Source organism: Psammomys obesus, unplaced genomic scaffold, assembly GCF_907164565.1.
Source record: "Psammomys obesus unplaced genomic scaffold, mPsaObe1.curated_primary_1811, whole genome shotgun sequence".
Lineage (NCBI taxonomy): Eukaryota > Metazoa > Chordata > Mammalia > Rodentia > Muridae > Psammomys > Psammomys obesus.
The window spans coordinates 13,232,332-13,257,371 of NW_026586173.1; the positions used below are offsets into that span (position 1 = coordinate 13,232,332).

General features: G+C 51.3%; 2 protein-coding genes across 9 annotated transcripts in view; one reads left to right on the forward strand and one right to left on the reverse strand.

Moving 5' to 3' along the window:
- Positions 1-20,562, forward strand: part of Elavl3 (ELAV like RNA binding protein 3) — a 33,610-nt gene extending 13,048 nt beyond the window's left edge. Inside the window, exons 2-7 of one of the 3 annotated variants that reach the window (XM_055601377.1) lie at positions 1,803-2,022; positions 2,237-2,340; positions 12,427-12,580; positions 12,675-12,900; positions 14,341-14,379; positions 19,684-20,562. In XM_055601377.1, coding sequence (XP_055457352.1) covers positions 1,803-2,022; positions 2,237-2,340; positions 12,427-12,580; positions 12,675-12,900; positions 14,341-14,379; positions 19,684-20,035 — 1,095 coding nt within the window. In that variant the 3' untranslated portion in view covers positions 20,036-20,562. The remainder of the gene's footprint in view (positions 1-1,802; positions 2,023-2,236; positions 2,341-12,426; positions 12,581-12,674; positions 12,901-14,340; positions 14,380-19,683) is intronic. The other 2 variants (XM_055601379.1, XM_055601378.1) reach the window with 2 other exon arrangements.
- Positions 20,563-24,004: 3,442 nt separating this feature from the next.
- Positions 24,005-25,040, reverse strand: part of Prkcsh (protein kinase C substrate 80K-H) — an 11,949-nt gene continuing 10,913 nt past the window's right edge. For all 6 annotated transcript variants that reach the window (XM_055601309.1, XM_055601302.1, XM_055601304.1 and 3 more), the window contains exon 18: positions 24,005-24,292. The gene's annotated coding sequence lies outside the window, so the exon portion shown is untranslated. The remainder of the gene's footprint in view (positions 24,293-25,040) is intronic.

A 25,040-nucleotide genomic window follows, 5' to 3' on the forward strand; every position in this document is an offset into this window, starting at 1 on the left:
ATAGATAGATAGATAGATAGATAGATAGATAGATAGATAGATAGATAGGTAGATAGATAGGTAGAAAGACAGACAGATTTAAAGACTCAATTTTTTTTTTAAATGAGCTTTGGGGTGTTTTGTCTTTATTAGGGTCTCACTGTGCAGCATGGCCTCAGAGCTGCTGCCACAGTCAGTCCTGTCTCCGCCTCCCCAGCACTAGGATGACAGGCATGTGCTACCATGGAGAGCTAAAAAAGACATTTTCTTAGCTTTGGAGACTGAAAGTCCAGGAACAGGTGGCCCCATCTGTTCATCCTTTGATTAAGTCACAGTGTGGCCAAGCAGAAGGGGAGAAACTGGAGGGCTTCTCTGCCCCTCCAGGAGGGGCACATCCCTGGTAGCATGTGCTGACCCCTACTCTGAAGGGTAGGAAAACAAACAAGAAACTGCTGTGTTAAAAAAAAAAAAAAGTCCAGGTGCGTGTGACAGACTTTCTGAACAAAGATCTACAGAGGCCTGGTGTGGCTCAGTGAGACGCCTGCTCGTCTAGACCTAGCTTTCACCCAGGGCCCACTCTCTCCTAAAAGAACCGAGGGTCAGTCTCTAAGATTTTATTAATGGGTGGGTATGTGTGTGCACAAATGAGTGCAGTGCCTCTAGAGGCCAGAAGAGGGCATCAGATCAGCTGAAGCTGGAGCTATAGGTGGCGGAGAGGGTCCTGACAGTCTCTGGTCCCCTGCAAGAACTCAAACTCTCTTATCTGTTGAGCTTCGCTCTCCAGCCCCAAACAACCCACTCCTGAGAGAAGTGGCCAGGCTCCCTGGAGAGCACCGATACCTTCCAAGGGAAACACTCCCTGCCAGTGACCTAATTACTTCCCGCTAGGCCCCATTTCTTAAAGGTTCTAGGACTGTTAAGCCTGGCCACACTAGGACCAGACTACAGCTTACCACGTCTGTTTGTGGGCCAGGCACTGGACTCGGGTCCTCAGTCGTCTGAGGCAAGTTACCCACCGCGGCGGTGTAGCCCCTGCCCATACGCTGAGTTTTGGTTAGCTTTTAAGACAGGGTCTGGTGTGTGGTGGCATACTCATAATCCCAGCACCTGGGTGGCAGAGGCAGGAAAATCAGGAGTTTAAAGCTACCTTGGCTGCACAGCAAGTTTTGAGACCAGCCTGGGTTACATGAAACCATGTAAAAAAAACAAAACAAAACAAAATAAAAAAACACCTAAGGTTTCACTGTTTAGTCCAGGACTCCTGGACTATCTTACAGGCATGTAAGATACTTATAAAGTGTTTATATTAGCCATGTAAAGCATTTGCTTTTTTTAATTAAAAATGCATCACATTTTAATTTGCTTTGTGTACCTGTGCCGTGCACTCCTATCAGGGTCCACTCATGATGGTCACAGGGCAACTTTCCATAGTCAGTCCTCTACTTCCACCCCTTACTGGACTCTGGAGACTCGGGTCTTCAGGCTTGCATGACAGCATCTTTACCTACTGAGCTGTCTCTCCAGCCCCATGAATAATTAAACAGAAGAGGACGGATACAGCCAGGCATGGTGGCACGCCTATAATCCTAGAACTCGGGAAGCAGGGGCAGGTGGATCTCTGTGAGTTCAAGCCCAGCCTGGTCTACAGAGCCAGGAGACCTCCAAATCAGAGACCAACAAAGAAAGAAAGCCCCCTGGAAACCGTTATCCCCTCCTTGGACTAAGTTCGGATGAGGCATGTCTAACCCAGCCCCGAACCCGCCTTTCCTGCTAGCCCACTGGTGGGGACTGGGCGGTGAGCGGGTGCAACCTGTTCTCTCCAGCAGATACTGGGGGCCATGGAGTCTCAGGTTGGGGGGGGGCCGGCCGGCCCGGCCCTGCCCAACGGGCCACTCCTTGGGACAAACGGAGCCACTGATGACAGCAAGACCAACCTCATCGTCAACTACCTACCCCAGAACATGACACAGGACGAGTTCAAGAGTCTCTTCGGCAGCATTGGGGACATCGAGTCCTGCAAGTTGGTTCGGGATAAGATTACAGGTGTGGCTCTGTGTGTGTATGTGTGGCCCCCTGGGGGGGGCAAGCGGGGAGGAAGTGTGACCTTGGCGGGGTACCTCAGAGTGAACGAAGCCAAGTAGCTCTCTGGGAGCACACTCTGGTGGGGAGGGGGAATGAGAGCGGGGAGCTGTCCAGTGGCAGGGTTTGTTGGGGACACTGGGCAGATGAGGAAGTCATTCTTCTGCTCCTCCCACAGGGCAGAGCCTGGGCTATGGGTTTGTGAACTATTCTGACCCCAATGACGCAGACAAAGCCATCAACACCCTCAACGGCCTCAAACTGCAGACAAAGACCATCAAGGTGAGTGTTGCCACATCCGCCCCATCTGCTGTCCCTGTGCCCCCCCGCCCCTCGCCATCACCCCCTCTGCTCCGGAAGCTTCCCTTCTCTCTCCTCCCTGTTGTCTCCTGGCTTTAGTTCTCTGAAATGTTGTTTTATTTCTTGTTTCCTCATCTATCAGCGTGAGAGGTCGTTGTGTATTTTATTATCCTGTGTGCGCGTGTGCATGGGCACACATGTGCCGCTGTGTGTGTGCAGATTAGAGCAAACTTGCTGGAATCCGTTTTCCTCCTTTCACATGTGGGTGCCAGGGTTCACAGTCAGATGGTGTGCCTTGGCACCGAGTGCCTTTCCCCGCTGGGCCTTCCTTCCCCTCTTGCTGGAGAATATACTATCAACAGTAAGTCACAAGTTCCTTGGAAGACTCAGGGAATCTGGCAGGCCTGGGAGGTTGGACAGAGTGCCCAGGAACCCATGGGCAGACCCCTCCATGTCTTTGTCCTAGAACAGAGGGGGTGGGGCCCATCTGCCATCTGGAATCTAATTAGGAACTGGGGAGGGGGTGGGATGGGACAGCCCCTCCCCCACCTTTGCGCATCACCCCTCCCCCGTGGCCTCCCTTCTCAACAGCTGCAGCTGGGACCATGTGAGCCCAAGTTCCCTTGGGAGGAATCACCATGGAAACCCCCCTCTCTAACTTGGCCTGGGGGTGTTTGGGCTCCTCCCTTCAAATCTGCTCTAGGACCCCTGGGGAGGCCAGGCTGAGGGTGCCCATCTGGCCCCCAATTTATCATGGGAACAGAAGCATAGGAATCTTTTTCTCTCCCCAGTGTGTGTGTTTGTGTGTGTGTATATGGGGGCGAGGGGGTACCGTGGATGAGCCTTTCTGTGGTCAGCCTGATCCCCAAGCCCCAGGGGTATGAGGGTGGGCCCTAGTGACTGTAAGTGAATCTTCTGGTTTGTGTAAGTCAGTGATCATGAAGTGGTTGCGGGACGCAGCGTCTGTGCAGATGACTGTTGTCAGATGGGTCTGGACAATTAAGGTTTAAGATAGAGGGCTGGGCATCCGGCTCAGTGGTGCAGTGCCTGCCTGGCCTGTGGAGGCTCTGACTTCCATCTCCAGCATGGAAATAAATGAATGATTGGAGTGGGGTCTGGGGAGATGGTCCAGTTGTCTGCATTTCTTTGAAGACCTGTGTATGATTCCCAGCACCCAAAGCCAGGTGTGTAAAGCCAAGCATAGCAGCACATAACTTTAATCCCAGGACTTAGGAGGCAGAGGCAGGCAGATCTTTGTGGACTGGGGCCAGCCTGGTCTACATAACAAGTTCTGGGTCACCCAGAGCCGTGTACTGAGACCCTGTGGGGGAAGGGGCAGATTCGATGGCCTTTGCCTGTGACCCCAGTGTTGACGGTGAAGCAGGTAGACCCCTGGCACTCTGTCTCATATTGGACAGCCACTAATGACTGAAGGGTGAACCCTGGCCCTCCCAGGCACACATTCTCATGCACAAGCTTTGAGGACTGGGCTCAGTTTCTGCAAGTAGCATTTACCCAGCATGCCCAGTATGCCAAAACCCTGGCTTGGCTATCCAGCACCTCATATATACCCTGGACTTGGGGGCACAAGCCTGGGATCCCAGCATTCTGCATGTGGCAGCAAGAGGATCAGAAGTTCGAGATCACCCTTGGTTTCATAGCAAGTTCGAGGCCAGCCTGGGCTACATGAGACCCTGTCTCAAAAAACAAACAGCAACAACAGCCAAAATGACTGTGAGTGTGCAGGACCTGGTGTTACTGTGACACTAGAATTCACGTTGTGTTGCGGCTGCCAGGATGCACCAGGGCATATGTTTGTTGCAACAAGATATTTGTGTAGCTTGGCGTGGTTGCATGTGTGACCTGTGCTGGGTTTGGGGGCCCAGTGTGCTGTGGAGTTAGTGCACAGTATTTTCTTACTGTAGCCCTGGAGGACCCAGTATTGAACATGACGGTGACTTTGCGACACCCTCTAGCTAGTCTTGTCACCAAAGCTGTCCAGTGGATGGGCTTGTGTCCAGCAACCACGTTGATGAGGTCTGATTTTGCCCTGGCCGATTTGGGCCAGAATGCTTCCAGCTATTGGATGCCCCAGGTTCCCTCCTGGAGTGGGGTACATGAAGAGTGTAGCCTGAACCTGCCCTTAGACACCATGCCCCAGAAGAACAGAGAAGGCCAAGGAATGGCTCAACTGTTATGCGATGAAACTTTCCCTGGGGAAAAAAAACACACGCGTCTGCTCAACCCCCACAGACATCCCAGGACAGTCCAAAGTGCGGGCAACACCAGGGCCCCAGCGTGTGAACCCGGAGTTCCGTTGGGGTTCCTTACAGGAATGTGGGTGAGGGGTTCCTTACAGGAGCAGAAGTGACTCAAAGACAGCTGCGTCACCAAAGCCCGCCCCCGCATGGGCGACAGCCCACAGAGCTGGGAACCCAAGCACGCTGCACAGCCTGAAGGCAGCTCAACCAACTGGAGAGTGTCGTTTCCAGGTCCCTCAGTTGGTCTAAACCTCTTCCGAGCAGCTCGCCTGATCTCTGCTTCTTCCAGGCATCTGGCCTGGCTTCAGGGTTGTCTTTGTAGCTTGGCTGGTCTAGGAGTCTTCTTTGCTGCTCAGTTCTGCTAGTCTGAGACGAACTCTCAGCTTTTACTGCTTTCCCTGGAAGAAAGAGGCCAAGTGAATCCGGTTAGTTTCAGGGACTTCCTGAAGCTATTTTGAGTTATTTACCTTCCCGCTTTAGGAGCTTGTCTACAGGATTGAATGTTTCAATTATGGAGGAAACTATTTCACAGTACGTCACTGTAAGACCTGGGGTCTCACAGCTCAGGAGTTCAAGATCGCGCCCTTCCCAGAAACTCCCCCAGACCAAGATTCATTGAAAAAGCAAGAGGTTTATTAACCATTGAGCAATGGGGTCACCCCTGCCGGTCAGCAAAGAGTGGTACGGGGAGACAAAGGTCTTTAGGTTTTTAAAAGAAAAATTGTGGGAGATTTGAAGTTGCAGTCTTGGCAATTTAGGATTGGATGAGGAAGCTATAAAGTAAGATAATTTGGTTAGTCTTAGGTGCTCAAGCTTGGCCAGTCAGTCCTGCCAAGTGTGGATGCAGCTGCAATTTAAGGTGGGGGTGGTTAGTTCATCCTTGAAACGTAGGAGCTGCAGACTTTTGGCTGGAGGTCAAAAGCTACTCAGAAAAAGTCTGGGTTTGTTGCTAAGAAACACTATCTCAGAGACAAGGGTCTGGTCCTTCTTTTTGCTGAGTGAAGGTTATTGCTTGCTTGCTTTTTATATCTGTCCTCACAGATAGGGTCACATTCCTCCATTCTCTGGAAAGGTACTAAGAGGCTTTAGCTTAACCTGGACCTAAAACTCAAAACTATAGGCTTTAGAAGATATATAGGTTACAAAGTTAGCCTAACCCTTTCAGTCACCCTCCCTCCTGCTCCTACGTTCTGTTTGTTTTGTTTTGTTTTCTTTCCAGACAGGGTTTCTCTTTGTAGCCCTGGCTGTCCTGGAACTCTCTGTGTAGACCAGGCTAACCTTGGGCCCAGAGATCTACCTGCCTCTCCTCCTGAGTGCTGGGACCAAAGGCGTGTGCCACCACCAACCGTCTTCCGTACGTTCTTTCCACCCCCTCTTCGGCAGTGATCCCTGAGCCTTGGGGTGGGGGTGGGGGTGACTGAAGATATCCACCTGTGGCCACCATGCCAGAGTAACAGTCACTCGTTCTTGGGAACTTCACCAGACATTCTGAGTTGAGGCTGAAGACAAGAGATCAATGGACGTGCTTAGAAGGCAGTTTGACAGGCACATTCACATTTGTCTAGAGCATTGGTCCTCAACCTTCCTAACGCTGTGTCTCTTTAATAATTTCCTCATGTCATGGTGACCCCCAATCATAAAATTATTTTCTTGCTACCTCATAACTAATTTTGCTGCTGTTATGAATGATAATGTAAACATCTGATATGCGACCCCCAAGGGGGTCACGACCCACAGGTTGAGAACCACCGATCTAGGAAAACCATAAAAGTTGTTTTCCCATCGGGACCTGCGACCTCCTCAGCCACAGGTTTTTGTCCTGGCTTACAGTGTCTATCAGACGGGCCTTAAACCCAATGGGAAGGCTGCTGGTCTACACAGGACAGCTGAGTCACCATTGCACACGCAGGCACAAAGGAGGTGCTGCCAGCATTTTGGCACACCGGGTCCGTGGCCAAGCAGGAATGGTTGTGGCAGTTCTCCACCAGCAGCCCACATGTGGCTCCTTCTGGCACTGTGGAAGCCAGCTAGCAGGGTGGGACTTCCCAGTTCAGAACCAGCTTAAGTTCTCCGTGTCTTGTAAGCAAAGCAAAGCGTGCAGATCTGTGTCTTCAGCAAGAGGAGGTCACCAGCAGCAGTAGCAATAGCTCTGGCTGTTCGTGGGGCCTCTGGGGCTTGTCTGGCCAACGACTCACAGGAAGGTAGCCCAACCCCGCACCTGGATTTTCATTCAATAAACTTATGGCCTCTGGGAGTATCCTTTTTCACCCATGTATCTTTTAGATTTTTTTTTTCTTTTCTCTTCATTTCAATTAACCTAGCTCCCGCAGAGTTCTAAAGTTAAGTGGAAGTACCATTGCACCTGGTGGTCTCTGATTGTTTTGGTTTCTTTGTGTAGCCCTGGCTGTCCTGGAACTCACGCTGCAGACCAGGCTGGCCTTGAACTTAGAGAGATCCCCCTGCCTCTGCCTCCCAAGTGCTGAGATTAAAAGGCCTGCACCATCTGGCTATGATGGTTTTCCAAATCTGCAAAACATTCAGAGGTTAACTTTTTGTTGTCTGTATGACAAAACCTTTTCCAGAGAATGGGCAGGAGGACAAGCTGATACCCCGAGCCACCATTCCATAACAAACGATGGGTTACCAAGACAGCCTTGGGGAAGCACTCTGAAAGTTGCCTCCTGTCCTCAGCAGGTGTCAGGTGATCCCGGAGGCTCACAACTAGACGACACTAAAGTCAAACATAAGCAAGGCCTAGTGAAGCACGAGGCTCCATTGGTTTGTGTCAGTGGCTTCCTCCGCAGATCAAGGGTGGGCACAGAGCATGGGTGGGAGGCGCTAACTCACTCAGCTCCTGTAACCTCAGTCATTCTCTCTGGGACGTTATGTTTCCATATCCTAGAGCTCTTCCCCAGAGCCCCCCTACGTTCCCCGCGCCTCAGGAACCCACTGAGCCTCACTTACTCTGCTCAGACCTAATCAGAGACAATGAGTTGTATTGGGAATACTTACAGGAATGTGGGTGAGGGGTTACAGGACTCGGGGGACAGCTCACAAAGCTGGGTACCTGGAGCACGCTGCGCAGCCTGCAGGCAGCTCAGCAGGTTGGACGGTGTCCTTTCCAGGTGCCTCAGTTGGTCTAAACCTTTTGCAGGCAGCTGGTCGGGCCTCAGAGTCATCTCTGAAGCTTGGCTTGGCTGAGAGTCTTCTTTGCTGCGAGTTCTGCTAGTGTCATAGGGACTCTGGGGTTTTTACGGCTTACTCTGGTAGCTAACTCTAGTAAATCTGCTCAGTTCCAGGAACTTCCTGAAGCTATTTTGAGTTATTTACCTTCCTGTGGAAAGGCTTGCTGCAAAAGCTTGAAGACCTAAGTTCCAATCCCCAGAACATGTGTAAAGACAGCTAGGGTTGTGGGCATCTGTAATTTCCTGCAGGGAGAGAGGGTGTGGAGACAGGAGAACCTCTGGACACTCACAGGCCAGGTGTGCTGGTGTCCAGAGCAGCAAACAAGAGACCATGGTTGGGGAAAGTGAAGGCGGACACTTACGGCTGACCTCTCTCACACACATGCCGTAGGATCATGCCCACCTATCTCCACACAGAGAGATCTACCCTGTGCCTTAGGTGACCTGAGACCTAAGGTGCCTGTCTGGAGGGTACATGCCTGTAATTTTATCAATCAAGGCTGACACAGGAGTGTTGCTGTGACTTCCAAGCTCTTCAGGACTACTTAGTCCAAAGCTCACCATTCCAAGCCGGGTGTGATGGCGCACACCTCTGATCCCAGCACTCTGGAGAGAGAAGCAGGTGGATGGATCTCTCTGAGCTGGAGGCCAGTGTGGTCTATACAGCATGCTCCAGACCTCAAAAAGGACAATCAAAGCTCTCACAGTCAAAACCTTTTCCAGAGAATGGGCAGGAGGACAAGCTGATATCCTGAGCCACCATCCCATAACAAATGATGGGTTACCAAGACAATCTTGGGGAAGCCCTCTGAAAGTTGCCTCCTGTCCTCAGCATCCTGTCCTTACAGTCCCATGGTAGAGAAAGAAAGCCCCAAACACTTGGCTGCAATTTTTAAGTTTTTATTTATTTATTTGGTGAAAAGTTTTTTTTTGTTGTTGTTGTTTGTTTGTTTGTTTGTTTGTTTTCTGAGACAGGCTCTCACTGTGTAGCCCCTGGTAACCTGGAGCATGCTGTGTAGACCAGACAGGTCTCTAACTCACATGGAGATGTGCCTGCCTCTGCCTGCAGGGTGCTGGGGTGATGGGCAAGCACAAGCGCCACCACACCCGGCTCACCTAGGGGAGAAGATGGAGATGGCTTCCCTCTTGCTAGCTAAGTGACAGCCCCAGGCGTAATTAGTCCTTTTTTAAATCTTCTCATTACACTTACTCACTTTGTGTCTGTGTGTGGAGGCCAGAGGGGCCCCTCCTACCTGAGAGTCTGCAAGATCAAATTCAGGCCGGCAGGCTGGTGGCAAGGACCTTTGCCCACTGAACCATCGTCTCAGCAGCCCCCTCTTTAGCTGTTTGTGATGAAGCAATGCAGCCCTACAACGCCCCTCCCTAAACAAATGCCAGTAACAATGGTTCCTCTCTACCCCAGGTTTAGAGGTTTGAATAGAAGCAACAGAAAGCAGACCTCAGCAGAAAGGAGGGGGAGGGTGGCTCCCACCCGGAGACCGTCACCCCATTGACATTTGTAGGCGGGGCCTGTGCATCCAGTGTCCAGGACATTGGGGAAGACACAATGTTAGGGCCAGGGTTCCCTAACACTCTCAACAGACTTTCCTTTCCCCACCTCACAACACTCCCCAGTTTCTCGCTCTGTGAATGTCTGAGTCGGCCGAGTCCTGAGCAGCTGCGTCCTTAGTAAAGACGCAAACGGAATGACCATACCACAACGTGTAGAGCTCACCAACCAGAGAGAAGCACCTTGAGGGAGGGTCATAGCAGGGCCAGGGAGAGGGTCCAGTGGGCTGAATGGAGCTTGCTGCCATTTGATCACAGGGGTCCCCATGGTACAAAGCAGAACTGGTGCCCACCCGTCATCCTGTGACCTCACCACACAGACTTTGGATAGCATACACACACACACACACACACACACACACACACACACACACACACACAATAAGTGAATGTCAAAACAATAAAAAGCTGAGAATCAGAGAGGGTAGAAAGGACATTTCAAACCATGGACTGGCAGAAAGGACATTTCTACGGGGTGGGGTTGAGACAGCCTCAGTCTCATCCTGTGACTCTGCCAGCCTGGGGGTCTAGGCAATCACTCCATCTAATCCTCCAGAGCGTTGGTGTCACAGACATGGGTCACCAAAGAGGGTTTTGAGCAACAAAAGCAGCAAGTGCAAAGGTCCTGAGGCTGGACAAGCCTGGCGCATTTAGGGTAAAAGAAAGGAAGTAATGGAGGGGAGCTACAAGCAGAGAGGTGACCTGATTGTGTGCAAGGTCTTGTGGGCACGGAATCTAGAGGTTGGGGCTGCAGTCCCTAGCCCTCACAGAGCTGTCCGTGACTCGAGTTCCAGACAGGAAATAGCGCTCCTGTCTGGCTTCGGGGAGTGCGGGACGCAGTGCCCATCCATAACCTGCAGGCAGAGCACTCACACACGCAAAGCAAAACAAACCATTTTAGAAAAGGTAAAATCTTGGAGCCAAGTGTGGCGGCACACACCTTTAACCCCAGCACCAGGGAGGCAGAGGCAGGCGGATCTCTGTGAGTTTGAGGCCAGCCTGGTGTAGAGAGAGTTCCAGGACACCCAAGGCTACATAGTGAGATTCTATCTCAAAAACAAAGAAAACAAAACAGAAAGTTAAAAAAAAAAATTGGACAGGGTCTTCCTGTAGTAGTCCTGTTGTCCCAGCCCTCAAACTCACAGAGATCTGGCAGCTCTGCCTCTCCAGTGCTGGGAGTGAATGTCTGGGCCACCACAGTCAGTGACATACTTTTTATTTTATTTTATTTTTTTTATTTCCTTAAAAAAAAAAGGACTTTAGCTTTTTAGCTTTAAGGCAGAGAAAGGTAGGAGCCTTGGAGAATTGTGTGGGGAAGAAACTGGCTCTAGTGTTCACTGGCCCTTTGGCTGCTGTGTAGAATGGAGGTTGAGCACGGAGGCAGGTAGCTCAGCCTATCAGAAGTAGGAGACAGTGTAGAATGGGAGACAGAAGTCAGAGGTCAGCAGTTTGTCCATTTTTATTTTTTGTCTGAAATATTCAATTACCATTCACCCTGTTTTTCTTCTCTCTCTCTCTCTCTTTTTACCGAGGGCAGGTGTTCCAGACAAAGTTTTTCTGTGGCGCCCTGGCTGTCCTGGACTCGTTTCATAGACCAGGCTGACTTCAAACTCACAGAGATCCCCCTGCCTCTGCTTCCAGAGTGCTGGGATTAAAGGCGTGGGCCACTACACCTGACCCCCGTTTTTCTTTTGCTTTAGTTACATTTTAAATTTTATTTTGTATGCGTCTGTGTGTATGATACACAAAAGTCAGTTTAAACTTTGTTTTATATGATTATGTGTATATGACACACAGAGGGAGCAGAGTGTGGGCTCCTGGGTATGACGATGTGGAGTTGGGAGGACAGCTTGCAGGAGTGATTCACTCTCTCGTGTGTGACCCGGGGACTGGACTCAGGTGGTCAGATTTGGCAGCAACACCCTGCGGCTGAGCCCTCTGGTGGGCCCTGAGTTTTTATGGTAGTTATTATTTTTAACACAACTGTAGAGTTGTAAAATATTCATGCAAATCAGATCATTTTTGTTTCAGCAGCTCCAGTTCGCAAAGATGATAAAGAAATCAGTTAACAGTTTCCTGGGGGTGCGGACAGATACTGAAGAGCAAGTAGGGCCTTCAGGAATCTTGGGGGTCAGGGGGGATCACTGCGAGGTAGCGGGACACCCCGGGCTGGGAGCCAGCCCCCGGAGGGCAGCAGCTAATTCTTGTGGCAGCACAGGGTGGGGGCAGTCAGGAGCCCGCTGGGTCACCCAAGCTCTCCTGGGAGACTCCCTCCGCAGGCACAACCTTGTATTTACAGCCTTCACAAGCAACTTTGTGGGCTCAGGTCTCTTTCCCCAGCACTTGGGGAGGCAGAGGCAGTAGGATCGCTGTGAGTTCGAGGCCAGCCTGTTCTACAAAGTGAGTCCAGGCCAGCCAAGGCTACACAGAGAAACCCTGTCTCAAAAAACAAAAGAGAGAGAGAGAGAAGTTCTCAACTACACCCCTGGCTGTCCTGGAACTCACCATGTAGACAAGGCTGGCCTCAAACTCACAGAGGTCCGCTTGCCTCTGCCTGCCTGGTTCCAGGATCGATGATGTGCGCCATTACTCCTTGCTCCTCCCAAACTTTTCCTTCGGTGCTGGGGTGACAGGTGTATGCAGGAATATTGAGCTTATTTTTTTAGATACAAATTTATTATTATTAATTATTATGTGCACATGTGGGTGGGCTCACAGCTGCCTCGGCTTGGGCGTGGAGTCCGAGGGTGGCCTTTGGGAGCCAGTTTTCTCCTCCACCACTGGTCCTGGGTATCAAAGCCAGGCAGTTTACCCACGGAGCCATCTCCTCAAGCTCCTGCTTTGTTCTTTGGGAAAGGGAACACGTGGCCCAGGCCGGACTGGAACTTAACACGTAGTAGGGGGTGACTTTTAACCTCTGCCCCTCCTGCTCCACCCGCCTGGTCCTGGGATGGCAGGCGAACGTCACTCTGTAAGTGAATGAGTGAGGTAGGGGCATTTCTGAGCCTTGTCAGTTCCTCCGCACCCTCACTGTCCTCTGATCCCCCGCCCAGGTGTCCTATGCACGCCCCAGTTCTGCCTCTATCCGGGATGCCAACCTGTATGTCAGTGGCCTCCCCAAGACCATGAGCCAGAAAGAGATGGAGCAACTCTTCTCCCAGTATGGTCGGATCATCACGTCCAGAATCCTGCTGGACCAGGCCACAGGTCAGCATGCCAGGAAGAGAGGGTGTGCTGGGCAGGGGGAGTCACACGAGAAGGTGCAGAGTGCCTGAGACCAGTGCTCTCACTCCCCCGGCAGGTGTCTCTCGGGGTGTGGGATTCATCCGCTTTGACAAGAGGATCGAGGCAGAGGAGGCCATCAAGGGACTGAATGGGCAGAAACCACTGGGTGCGGCCGAGCCCATCACGGTCAAGTTCGCAAACAACCCGAGCCAGAAGACGGGGCAGGCCCTGCTCACCCACCTGTACCAGTCCTCCGCCAGGCGCTACGCGGGTCCGCTGCATCATCAGACACAGCGCTTCCGGTGAGCCAGTGGCCCCAGCCTGCAGCTGCTCTCCCTGAGCCTGTTTCCTGCCGAGGGTGGGGACCCAGGGACACCCCACCGTCAGGAACGGGAAAGGGCGTGTGCGCATAGATCAAGAGCTCAGTGTATGATAGCCGCCACAGCTGGCAGCTAATTGAGGTCTAACTGTGACTCTGTCTCTCTGTCTCTCTGTCTCTGTCTCCCTCTGTGTCTTGGTCATGATTTCTATTACTGTGATAAAGTACCACATCTAAAAGCAATGTGAGGAGAAAAGGGTTGATTTCGGCTTACAGTGAACAGTCTGCCCTGAGGGGAGATCAAGGCAGAAACATGGAGGCAGGAACTGAAGCAGAGACCATGGAGGAACACTGCTTACTGGCTTGCTGTCTGTCCATGCTTTACTCAGCCTGTCCACTTGCACAGCTGTGGCCCAGCTGATAGCACCATCCACAGCGGGCTGAGACCTCCCACATCAACCAAGAAAATGTCCACAGGCCAATCTGATGGAGGCATTTTCTTGATTGAGGGTCTTTTCCTACACAGGTCGTGTCAAACTGACAAAAAATTAAAATAAACAAAGCAACAATGAACAGGAAAATCACCTGGACAGCCCGTTTCTCCTATTTTTCTCTCTTTCTCTCTCTCTGTCCTGTCATTTCTCACCTATCTTTCTCTGTGTCAGTCTGTCGTTTTTAAGCGTCTCTGTGTCTGTCTGTCTCTCCTTCTTTTCTGCTTCTCTCGTTAGTCCTACTGTGTCTGTTTCTTTATCTCTATGTCTGTCTCTCTCTGCCTGTGTGGTTCTCTCTCTTCTTTTGTCTCTCTTTTTCTGTGTCCATCTCTGCCTCCCCACCACCATACATGGGTCCAAGCTGTGCCTCAGTTTCCTCAGGGATGACACCACCACCAAACATTTCCTCCTGCTTATTGTGTCCTGGCTATGATCGTATTCTCTTCATGGTAACTGGGTAGAACAGCTCGTCTCGTGCCATCTTACTGAGATTTCTTCACTCCAGACTGAGAATGGACAAGCCCAAAAGCAGACTTGAACCCAGGTCAAGACTGGTCACTCTTGGCCACTCCCAAATGGGAGATCAGTGGGGGCTCCTGGTAGGCCTGGAGGTGGGCTCAGGAAAGACTGTGCCACCACCTTTGTAAGCCCACCTCTTAAGCCAGAGAGTTCAGCCCTTGGGTCCTCCAGGCATGACCCGAGGGGATAGCCTGGAGAGCAGGAGAAGGCCGCCGGGAAGGCTGAACAGCAGCCCGGCTGGTAAGAAGCAGTCCCGAATGAGTGAGGTTCCGTGCCAGGCAGTGTCCAGCCGGGCTGGGAGCGAGCAGTGGGGGGCAGGGCCCTGCTGAAGGCTGTGGGGGTGGGGAGGACTGGCTGTCACACCACAGGAAAAGGGTCACAGGCCACTCTGACAGCTGCTTCTAACTCCACAGGCTGGACAATTTGCTCAACATGGCCTACGGAGTCAAGAGGTAACAGTGCCCCTGCCCCACTGTCTCCAACCCCAGAGCCCCCTTACCTCAACCACCCTCCTCTAACCCCTGCATGCGCCTTGTCCCAGGGACCGCTGGGTAACCATCCCTGCCTGTGTCCAGATGATAACCCTCAAGACAATGGGCAGAGCCAATGTCTAGAGAGAGTGGCACAGAGGAGGAGCACGGCAGGCTGCCTGTGGCTTGTTTGTTTGGTTTTCGAGACACAGTTTCTCTGTGCAGCCTTGGCTGTCCTTGGCTTTGTAGACCAGGCTGGCCTTGAACTCACAGCAATCTGCCCCCCTCTGCCTCATGAAAGGCGTACACCACCATGCCCAGCTGTTTTTTTTTTTTTTTTTAAACTTGTTTATTTTTATTTCATTTGAGTGGTGTTTTGCCTGCGTGTATGTCTGTGTGATGTGTCAGAAGTCCTGGAACTGGAGTTACAGACAGTTGTGAGCTGCCATGTGGGTGGTGGGAATTGAACCCAGGTCCTTTGGGAGAATAGCCATTGCTCTTAACCACTGAGCCATCTCTCCAGCCCCTCAACAGAAATAGGATGCAGTTGTGCCCACCAGCTCCCCCATTAACCCTCTGAGAGCCACTGACAACTGTTATTTTGCGTGCTAGGAATGGGACCCTGGGACTTCTGCATGCCAGGCCTGCACTGAGCCACGCCCCCAGCCCCTCACCGGGGGAGTCCATTCCTCCAGCCCCACCCATCAGCTGCCGTTGTTGGTTTTGTCAAAGATCATGGAAGGTTCTCCTTCCTCCCTGCAGTTTCTCTGAACCCTGAGATTTTCCTAGTTCCATCCACATCCCGGCTCTTGTGAAAATGTCCATGTTGATTTTGTCACCAGCTGTTGAGAACATGTTGAATATCGAAAGCTGGGCCTGAGGCCAAGGGTGTAGCCCGGTCCAGGCAGACTTGATCCCTCTTGAGTATGAGTTGGAGAGAGCACAGCGCTTGGCACATACTGAAAGGGGGCTGCACATGAATACTGTGCTTGATGTTTTGGTCTTAGCCCCATGGGAGGGAGATGTGTGGGTGAGTGGAGCCAGCAAAAGGGGGGATGGGGAAACCCAGAAGAGGCCTGACCCAGTGCAGGGTCCTGGGGGTGACCTGGCAGCAGAACCAGCTGGGGCGAGGGCTCAGTGGAGGGCGTGGGCTGAGTCCCACTCGGTCAAGGTTCTGGGGTTCGGACTTTCAGAGTCTTCTCCTCAAGTTGCGTGACTTAATCCTGAGGGTGAGGGAGTCCGTGAGAATGTAGCCTTCTATCCTTTAACTTATTTAGTCAATCACAACATACAAAGTGTTACCTGAGAAGGGAGCCATCCCAGAGAACAATGTCAGGAATATAGTGGTGACATGAACAGATGTCCTCCTTACCCATCAGGGACACACCCCAAGACTCCCTGTGGACCCCTGACAGAGATTGACATGGAAACCGGTATATATCTTATTTACTTAAATTTCTATTATCATTATTATTTTGTACTGGAGAGGAAACTCAAAGCCTTGTGAATAATCATTAAGAGTTACACACCCAGCCCTTTTTATAGTTGTTTGTTTGTTTGTTTGTTTGTTTGTTTGTTTGTTTGAGACAGGGTTTTTCTGTGCAGCCTTGGCTGTTTTGGAACTCACTTTGTAGACCAGGCTGGCCTTGAACTCACAAAGATCTGTCTGCCTCTGCCTCCCAAGTGCTGCAATTAGAGGCGTGTGCTGTCATGCCTGGCTTCTCTGGCTTTTCTTGACACAGGGTCTCATGTAGTGCAGGCAGGTCAGAGCTCTGAGCTGACCATGCCCTTGAACTCCTGCCCCTTCTGCCTCTCCCTCATGAATGTGGGGTTGAAGGTATGTTCAGTTTATCTTTTCACTTTTAATTTGGCCTTGTGATTCTCCTGCCTCAGCCTCTTGGAATGACAACCCAGTACCAGCAGACCATTTCCGTCATGATTTCACAAATGGATTCATTCTGTCCTTATGTTATCAGTGGCTGATCTTCTCTTTTCGTTCTGTCCTTATGTTATCAGTGACTGACCTCAGCGTATGATCTTCTCTTTTCAATAAGTGGAGAGCTCTCACCTTTTCCTTTAAAGGAAACATCTTACTAATTTCTCCTAGCCTCTGGAAATAGCTTAGTGACTGATGGGAAAGTAGCAATACTGTATGGATACACTGGCTAAGCAATGTGACATTTCATTGTGCTCCTCAAAACAGTATACAGTCTTTTCTTTTATTCTCCTCAATTATCATTTTCTTATTTTTTCCTTTTTCTTCACCTCCTCCCCCTTCTCTTCTAGACAGTCTTACTATGTAGCTATGACTGGCCTTGAAGTCACAGAAATGCTCCCTGGCCCCCATCTCTGCCTCTTAAATGCTGAAAGAAAGGCATGTGCTGCCCTGCTACCTTTCAAGGCTTTTTTTTTTTTTTTGGGGGGGGGATGCTTTGAGGTTTCAGATGGGGTTTCATATATCTCAGGCTGGCTTTAAACTTGAGGTAGGGATGAAGATGATGAAGTGCCTTACCCTCCTGTGTTCACCTCCCAAGTGCTAGAATGACACTTGTGAGCCATCCATCACGCTCGGCTTTTTGTGAGGTAGGGGCAGGGATGGGAGCAGTTTGGAGCCGGGGAGAGGGCTCAATGTGTCACAAGTCTGAGGATCTGAGCTCAGTCTCCATGTAAAGCCCTGGGTGGTAGAGCTGTCTGTAAAGCCAGTGCTGGAGGGCGGAGACAGACAGACAGACAGACTGAGACAGAGAGACTGACTGAACAAGAAAGGTGCTCCTGAGAATGGAAGAGTGTTAAGCCTGGGGCAGATCCAAGGCTCAACAGTGTTTTGAGACAAGGCTTTTGCCTTCCAAGAGTTGGGAATACAGTCCTGAGCCACATCGCCACATTCTGTATGTAATTTCAAACTTATAACTGTGGACAGGCAGGATGGCTCAGTGGGTAAAGAGGCTGGCCACACAAGCTCGGCCAACCACCTGAGTTCAATCCCCAGGACCCAGGATAAAGGTGGAAGGAGAAAACCAACTCTACAGATTTGTCCTCTGACCTCCACACACGTCATGGTATGTGCACGCCTTTCCCACCACATACACACACTAATAAAACAGTAAAATTATACTGAAGATTCCTGATGGCTATGCCTTCTGATCTTCATTATGCCTGGGCTATGCAGTGAGACCTAGTTTCATAAATAAAGCAAAAACGTGGGCTGGAGAGATGGCTCAGAGGTTAGCACTTGTAGCTCCTGCTGAGGACCCAGGTTCAAGTCCCCAAACCCACATGGTGACTAAGAACCATCAATGTCTGACACCTTCTTCCAGCGTGTGTTGGCACCAAGTATGTGTGTGTTTCACATACATGCAGGTAGGCAAGCACACATGAAAACAATATAAATCCAAACTGGGCGTCCCATATGCCTTTAATCCCGGTTCTAGAGAGGATCTCTAACTTCAAGACCAGCCTGATCTACATAGTGAGTTCCAGGATAGCCAGGGCCACACAGAAGGGCCTTGTCTGGAAAAACCAAAATAAAAAAACAAATCCAAAAAATTTTTTTAGTTTATTGTTTTATTAATTAGCTTATTCACTTTGTATCCAAGCTGTAACCCTGTCCCTAGTCCCCAATCTTACACTCCCTCCCTTCCTTTTCTCTTCCCTCCCTCATCTCCTCCCATGCCCCTCCCCCAGTCCACTGATAGGGGAGGTCCTCCTCTCTTTCCCTCTGACCCTAGCCTATCAGGTCTCATCAGGAGTGGCTGCATTGTCTTCCTCTGTGGCCTGGCAAGGCTGCTCCCTCCTCAGGGGGAAGTGATCAAAGAGCCGGCCACTGAGTTCATGTCAGAAACAGACCCTGTTCCCATTATTAGGGAGCCCACTTGGATACTGAGCTGCCACAGGCTACTTTTTTTTTTCTTTCTCTCTCTCTGTTGTGGTCCTCCTGTCCCCTCCAGATCTTTCAATCTTTCTCTTTTTTTATAAGATTCCCTGCACTCTGCCCAAAGTTTGGTTATAAGTCTCAGCTTCTGCAGGGTAGAGTCTTTCAGAGGCCCTCTATGGTAGGCTCCTTCCTCTTCCTTGTTTTCTTCCTCTTCTGATGTCTATCCCCTTTGCCTTTCTGAATGAGGATTGAGCATCCTACCCAGGGTCCTCTTTCTTGCTTAGCTTCCTTAGGTGTACAGATTTTAGTATAATTATCCTATATTATATGTCTAATATCCACTTATGAGTATACACCATGTGTGTTCTTCTACTTCTGGGATACCTCACTCAGGATGCAAAAAAAAAAAAAAAAATTTTTTTTTTTAAAAAGCCGAAAACAAACAAGCAAACAAAAGCAATCTGAGAAGTATTTATTTCTGGAAATTTCCATTTAATGTGTTCAAATCAAAGGCAGCCACAGGTAACTGAAACTAGAGAAAGGAAATCTTTGAGTCGAGAGGGGCTGCCCTTTATGATTTGGATAGAAACGACCAGAAAGGCAGACGAGGAGGCCACTTTATAGGGCCAAAGAAAAGTGCTGGGTTGACCGGGCTTACACAGGACACTGCTCTGCTCTCGTAGGGCCAGTGTCCAGTCATATGGAAGGATCAAGATGGAGTCGGAGCTGTTAGGGCAGGGCTTAGTGTGTGCTAGGCTCCTTCCCCAGCACCACACTGTGGAGGCTGAGGCAAGAGTTTGAGGCCAGCATGGCATACAGATTCAGTCTTGTCCTCTTGTCTCTCTCTCTCTCTCTTTCTCTCTCTCACGCGTACACACACACAGTTTTGAAAGGGTGGACACTGGGGATGTAGCTCAATTGAAAAAGATTGGCTGGCATGCACAATGCCTTGGGCTTCATCCCAGCACTGCATAAGCCAGGTGCAATGCCAGCTTCCGGGAGGTAGTGGCAGGAGAAGCCAGTCCCAGATCAGCAGGCAGGGAGGAAGAAAACCCCAAACAAGAAGCCATCCACGGCTACGCGGTGAGTTCAAAGCCAACTGGGCCACACACAAAAAGAAGCTGAGTGAAAAGGTGCCCCCAGACAAGGTCTCAGGACCCGGTTAGGGCCAAAGATCAGGATAAAAATGGCACTTAGGGTCATGGCTGATATTTGAGAGCCTTGGAGGTCAAGCAAGTTTGCAGGTCAGGGGCTGGTGTCTCAGTGGGATGAAAGACAGGTAATGGGGTCAGAACCAGTTAGGACACTACAGGGGTCTTAGATACATAGCACAACCAGTTTGGGGTTCTCCCAGTGGGGGGGTCGGAGGCATGCTGGGGATCAGGGCAGAGCCCACGTGACCCCCAAAGTAGTCCCCTGTCGCTCATCGCCAGGTTCTCCCCGATCGCCATCGATGGCATGAGTGGCCTGGCAGGTGTGGGCTTGTCTGGAGGCGCCGCGGGAACTGGCTGGTGCATCTTCGTGTACAACCTGTCCCCAGAAGCCGATGAGAGTGTGCTGTGGCAGCTTTTCGGACCCTTTGGAGCAGTCACCAACGTCAAGGTCATCCGAGATTTCACCACCAACAAGTGCAAGGGCTTCGGCTTCGTCACCATGACCAACTACGATGAGGCGGCCATGGCCATCGCCAGCCTGAATGGCTACCGCCTGGGTGAGCGCGTGCTGCAGGTGTCCTTCAAGACCAGCAAGCAGCACAAGGCCTGAGCATTTACCGCCCTCCCTCCCCGGGCAGCAGAGAGAGAGAGAGAGAGAGAGAAAGAGAGAGAGAGAGAGAGAGAGAGAGAGAGATCACAGAGCAGGCAGACCCACACACCTGCAAACGACCACCGCAGGGTGAGCATCGGGATGGGGAGGGTCTGTCTCCCCCACACTTTCCCCACCCCAGGCTGGGGCTTGTTCACTCTCTCGTCTTGGTTTGGTTCATGGTGATGGCTTTTTCTTTCTTTTTTTCGGCTAAAAACAAAAAGAAGAAAGCAGAGAGGAGACCCCCCATCCCACCTCACCCTCACCACCCTGCACGGGATGGCTTAGGGGACAGGACGGTGCCCCGCCCAGGCCTCCCTTGCCCAGGCCTGTCCTGTACCGAGAAAGGGGAGGGAACAGGTTTAAAAATCCCCAAAACAGCAAAAAACATGAAAGAGGGGTGTGGGCCTCCCCATCCCCTGTCCCAGTCTCTGGGCAGAATACAGGGAGCAGGGTTGGGGAAGGGCAGGAAGCAGGAAAAAAAAAAAAAAGGGGGGGTGGGGGGGGAGGGGAAGAAAAAAAAAAAAAAAAAAAAAGGGGGGGGGGGGGGGGGAGGGGAAGAAAAACTCTATTTTTGTAAAAAGGGAAAAAGACCTCGTGGAGAATTTTTACTGGGGATTCTTGAACTTGAAAAAAAAATCACAAAAAAAGACAAAAAAAAAAAAAAAAAGAAACTATTTTGGCAAGTTATGTTTACCAACTAACTGGGGCAGGGGTGCAGGTAGCAGGGCTTGAGGGCTGAGAGGGCCGTAGGGCCGGCAGCACGCATGCACACACACACACACACACACACACACACACACACACAGCCACAGGAAGACAGCAGGCAGGACACACACTTGTACTTTGGGCCGCAGATACACAACACATACAGAAACACTTCAGGATGCAGCCAGGAAGGCTGATGGAATCCACCAGAGGCTGGAGACACGGGGCTGAGCCTCGGGGCTGAACAAACACACATGCAGACGTTGGCTGACTGTCCGCCAGATCATGTGATGTGTGAGATCCACTGTGGCAGATGCCTGTGGATGGAAGGTTCTGGGCCTGGCTGGGGTGGGGCGCGGTGGGCAGAAAGCTCGTGCAGAGCATGGGCTTCATCCCCCCCCCCCCACCTGCTGAGTACACCCGGTACGGTGGTCACAGACCTCATTCATCCTGGCATTCAAGAGGTAGAGGCAGATCAGATCAAGGCTAGCCTTGGCTACATAATGAGTTTGAGGTCAGCCTGAGCTACATAAGACCCTGTCTCAAAACACAAAACTAAAACCAAATAGGTCACCTAGAAACATACTCCACCCAGGGACACAGCCACGTCCACAGCATCCTACAGGCCCAGACAAGGCGTTCCTCCTGAAGACCCTGGCCCAGGCACTTCCTCTAGCCAGGCTGGCCCAGCCACTCCTCCCTGGGACCCCGACAAGCCCCAGCCCCCCAGCCCCCCCGTTCTCTGCACAGACTCCTTAGCCCGCCAGGGGCCTCCTGCTGCCCACCACACAGGCGTACATACATGGTCCATGCATCCAAACACACGATACCTCGTTCTACTTTGGCATCACCATGGGCTGGAGGGGGCTTTCACTCCCCACAACCTGAGGCCAAAGGATCCCCTGTCCCTGGGGCTCAGCCTCCCTGGGTCCACAGGGAGGTCTGCAGTCTCCTCCCTCAGCCAGGGCCAGCGTGCTCCCCACCACAGCAAGCACCCAGCACGCCCCACCAGACCCAGGGGTGGATGGGCCCAAGGTGTCCCCCCACATCCCTCCACTTGTCACCCTCTTTTGATTGTTGGGTTTTTTCGTCTCTTCTGGATGTGGGGGAAGCATGGATGCAGCCTTTGCGAGCCCTGGCCCTGGCTTCTCACTGGACTTGGTGTCCATATCCCCACGCCCTGACCCTTCATTCTTTTATGCAAGTTCCAACCGAAGCCACAGGCTGGAGCCCCCAGGAGCCCCAAACCTGCAACCCACCCCTCAGTGGGCCCAGTCACAACCAAGAATCGTGAAGCCCCACCCCCACTCTACACTCTGGTTCTTTCCTCCGGTGTCCTCTGCGTTTGGTGTCTGGCCACGGCCCCATCTGAGCGTCCAACTCTCTCTCCCCACCCCTCCTGGTGTTGTTCTTAACCGTCTGTGGAGTTTCTGCTGCAAGGAACAAAAAGAAAAAAAAAATTAAAAAAAGACCAAAAAATTCAAAAAGAAAAAAAAAAAAGAAAGAAAACTCAAACAGAAGAGGAAATATAGCAACAGGAAAGAAAAAAAAGAAAGAAAAAGAAAAAAAAACACACACACACAAAAACAATTTAAAAAAAAAAAAAAAGGAAAAAAAAAAAGATAAACTGTCACCAGTTAACTTTCTTGTACTTTTTTGCTGAATTTAGCTTCATGTAGTTTTAACTTATTGCTATGTTAACTATTTATTATCCTTGTTGGCCTGTAAGGACCTTTGTGTATATTTCTGTTCTTTCATCGGTTTGCAAGTTGAAGGAAAATGTTCCTTTTCTTTCAGTTTTTTGCTGAGATGTGGTTATGCCTAATTTATTTATACAAAGGGGAAGTGGAGTCATTAAAGTAATAATTATTAATAACAGTAATGGTAGCGGAGTGCCCCCAGGGGGCGCCGTGGGCTCCGAGGGGTGGGGTGGGTCCCCACAGCTGGCGGTGCCCAGGGGCTCTCAGTGGGATTGTTTTGCTATTGTCTTGAGAAGTTTTTCTGTCTATTTAGCTGGTGAACTCTTAGCTTGCTCACGATACACCGAACCTATTTATTCTGGTCTCCTTACCCCCCTCCCTCCCAGCAGGACAGGGACTCCCCGCCTCCAGGAGGGTCCAGCCCCTTCTTTCCCTGCTGTTTCTGGGGTCTCCCCTGCCCTCCGCACATGCTGGAGGCATCCGAGCAATAAGGGCTGGGCCTGTCCCCCACCCTGAGGGGGAGGGTGGGCTCTGAAAAGGGGGTACCTCCCCCCACCCCCTCCTACCAAGGCCTAGGTCCCTGCAGCCCCCAAGACTGGGAGGAGGGGACTTTTTTCTAAGACACAAAGCTTAGCCCAGCCAGGCCCCCTCCCTGGAGGCCAGTCCCCCAAGAGGGCCAGGCCAAGGGCTCCCAGGGAGAGGGGCCCTCGGGTCTTCCAAAGTCCCTGGGGGTCAGGGTCAGGGCCAGTGGGAAGAGGGCTCAGCCCCTCCAACCCTTCCTTTATCCTGTTTATTGGGAAAGTTTCAAACCACGACAGAGCCCATGTTGGAGGTGATATAAAGAGCTGTAGAAATAAACAAAACAAAGAAAAACCTCAACCCAAACCCAAGAACACTTCAAGTTGCATTTAGACTATTTATTACCAAGATTCCAGGCCTGGCCGCGGTAACTGACTTTTACATGGAATTGTTTAATTATTTGTACTTTTCATGCCAGAAAATAAAAAGTTCAGAATCTTAAGTGTCAGGTGATTTGTGCTCCACTGTGGGCGAGGACGGTGGGAAAGGACAGCATCCCTCCAGGGTATCCACTGATAATGTCCTCCACTCAGCATTGACAATGGCCTAGGTACCCATGGGCTTCGGTGCCAGGATCTAGCCACGGCTGCTTCCCCTGATGATTCTGTAGATGTGGACAGAGCACACCTGACACAGTTCAAAAGTGCAGTCCATTATGGCAGCAAGGCCTGCAGCAGGAGCCTGAAGGTGCTAGCCACCAAGCCTGCCCTCAGTTCCATCCCGGGAACTCCAGCCAGGCTTGTCTCGGAGGCAACTCTAGATCTGGTCAAACTGACAGCAGTAATTACCGTACTCCACATTTGCTGTACGCTGACTTACCCTGTTCTTCAACCCAAAATGAAGGCAGCCTTAGGCAGATAGGCTCATGCCTTAGGAGACTGAAGCAGTCTGAGGCTAGCCTAGACTACACAGAGACCAACAGGGGGGAAAAAGGCACACAACGTGGGGAGTCACATTTATTGTTCCGAGGTCACATGTCAAGTCACCCATTCATCTCCCAGCAGCTGGGGAGGCAGGGCGCAGGGATTACCCCCCCCCCCCCAGGAATCCAAGAAGAAAGGTGAGCTCATTGTCCATCTCTGGAGGTCGCTGGGGCCTCAGGAGCATGGCTTGGCTAGCCTGGGCCAGAAGTGGTTCCGGCTACCTGGAGAATGGTCAGGAACCCCAGGGCGGGCGGGCCTTGGTCATCGTAGGCTACATGGCGAGTAGACGGGCTTCAGGCCTTGAGGTTCTAGGATGGAGGGGCTGGGATGGGCAGAGTGCAAGAGCAAGCGTGCAGGAAGCCCCAGACCCCACCCCAGCAGCGGGAACCAACAGGCTGCCTGGATTCAGTCAGCAGCCGGGCACACACACACGCACTCTGGGCGAGGCAATGCGTCGGAGCAGGAGGACTGAGCAGCGCTCAAGGCCAGCCTGGACCACAGAACAGCACTGTCTCAAGATGCACTTGGAGCCCTTCGAGGTGGCACACGCCTGTGATCCCAGCACTCTGGGAGGCAGAGGCAGGCGGATCTCTGAGTTCCAGACCAGCCTAGTCTGCAGAGAGAGAGAGTCCAGGACAGCCAAGACTACACACAGAAACTCTTGTCTTGGGAAAAACAAAACCAGAAACAAACAAACAAAAAAGCATTGGGAGGCAGAGGCAGTAGGCCTCTGTGAAGCTGAAGCCATCCTGGTCTATAGAATGAGTTCCAGGCCAGCCCGGGCTATGTAGAGACCCCAGTCACAACAAATCAACAAACTGTCTTGAGAAAACATGGGCCAGGGACTTAACCTCTGAGATGGCTCAGAGGTTAAGGGAACTGTCTGCTCTTCCAGAGGTTCTGAGCTCAATTCCAGGCAACCACATGGTGGCTCATAACCACCTATACTGGGACCTGATGCCCTCTTCTGGCATCCAAGTGTACATGTAAATAGAGCACTAATATATTTGAATGAATGAATGAATGAATGAATGAATGAATGAATGAATGAATGAA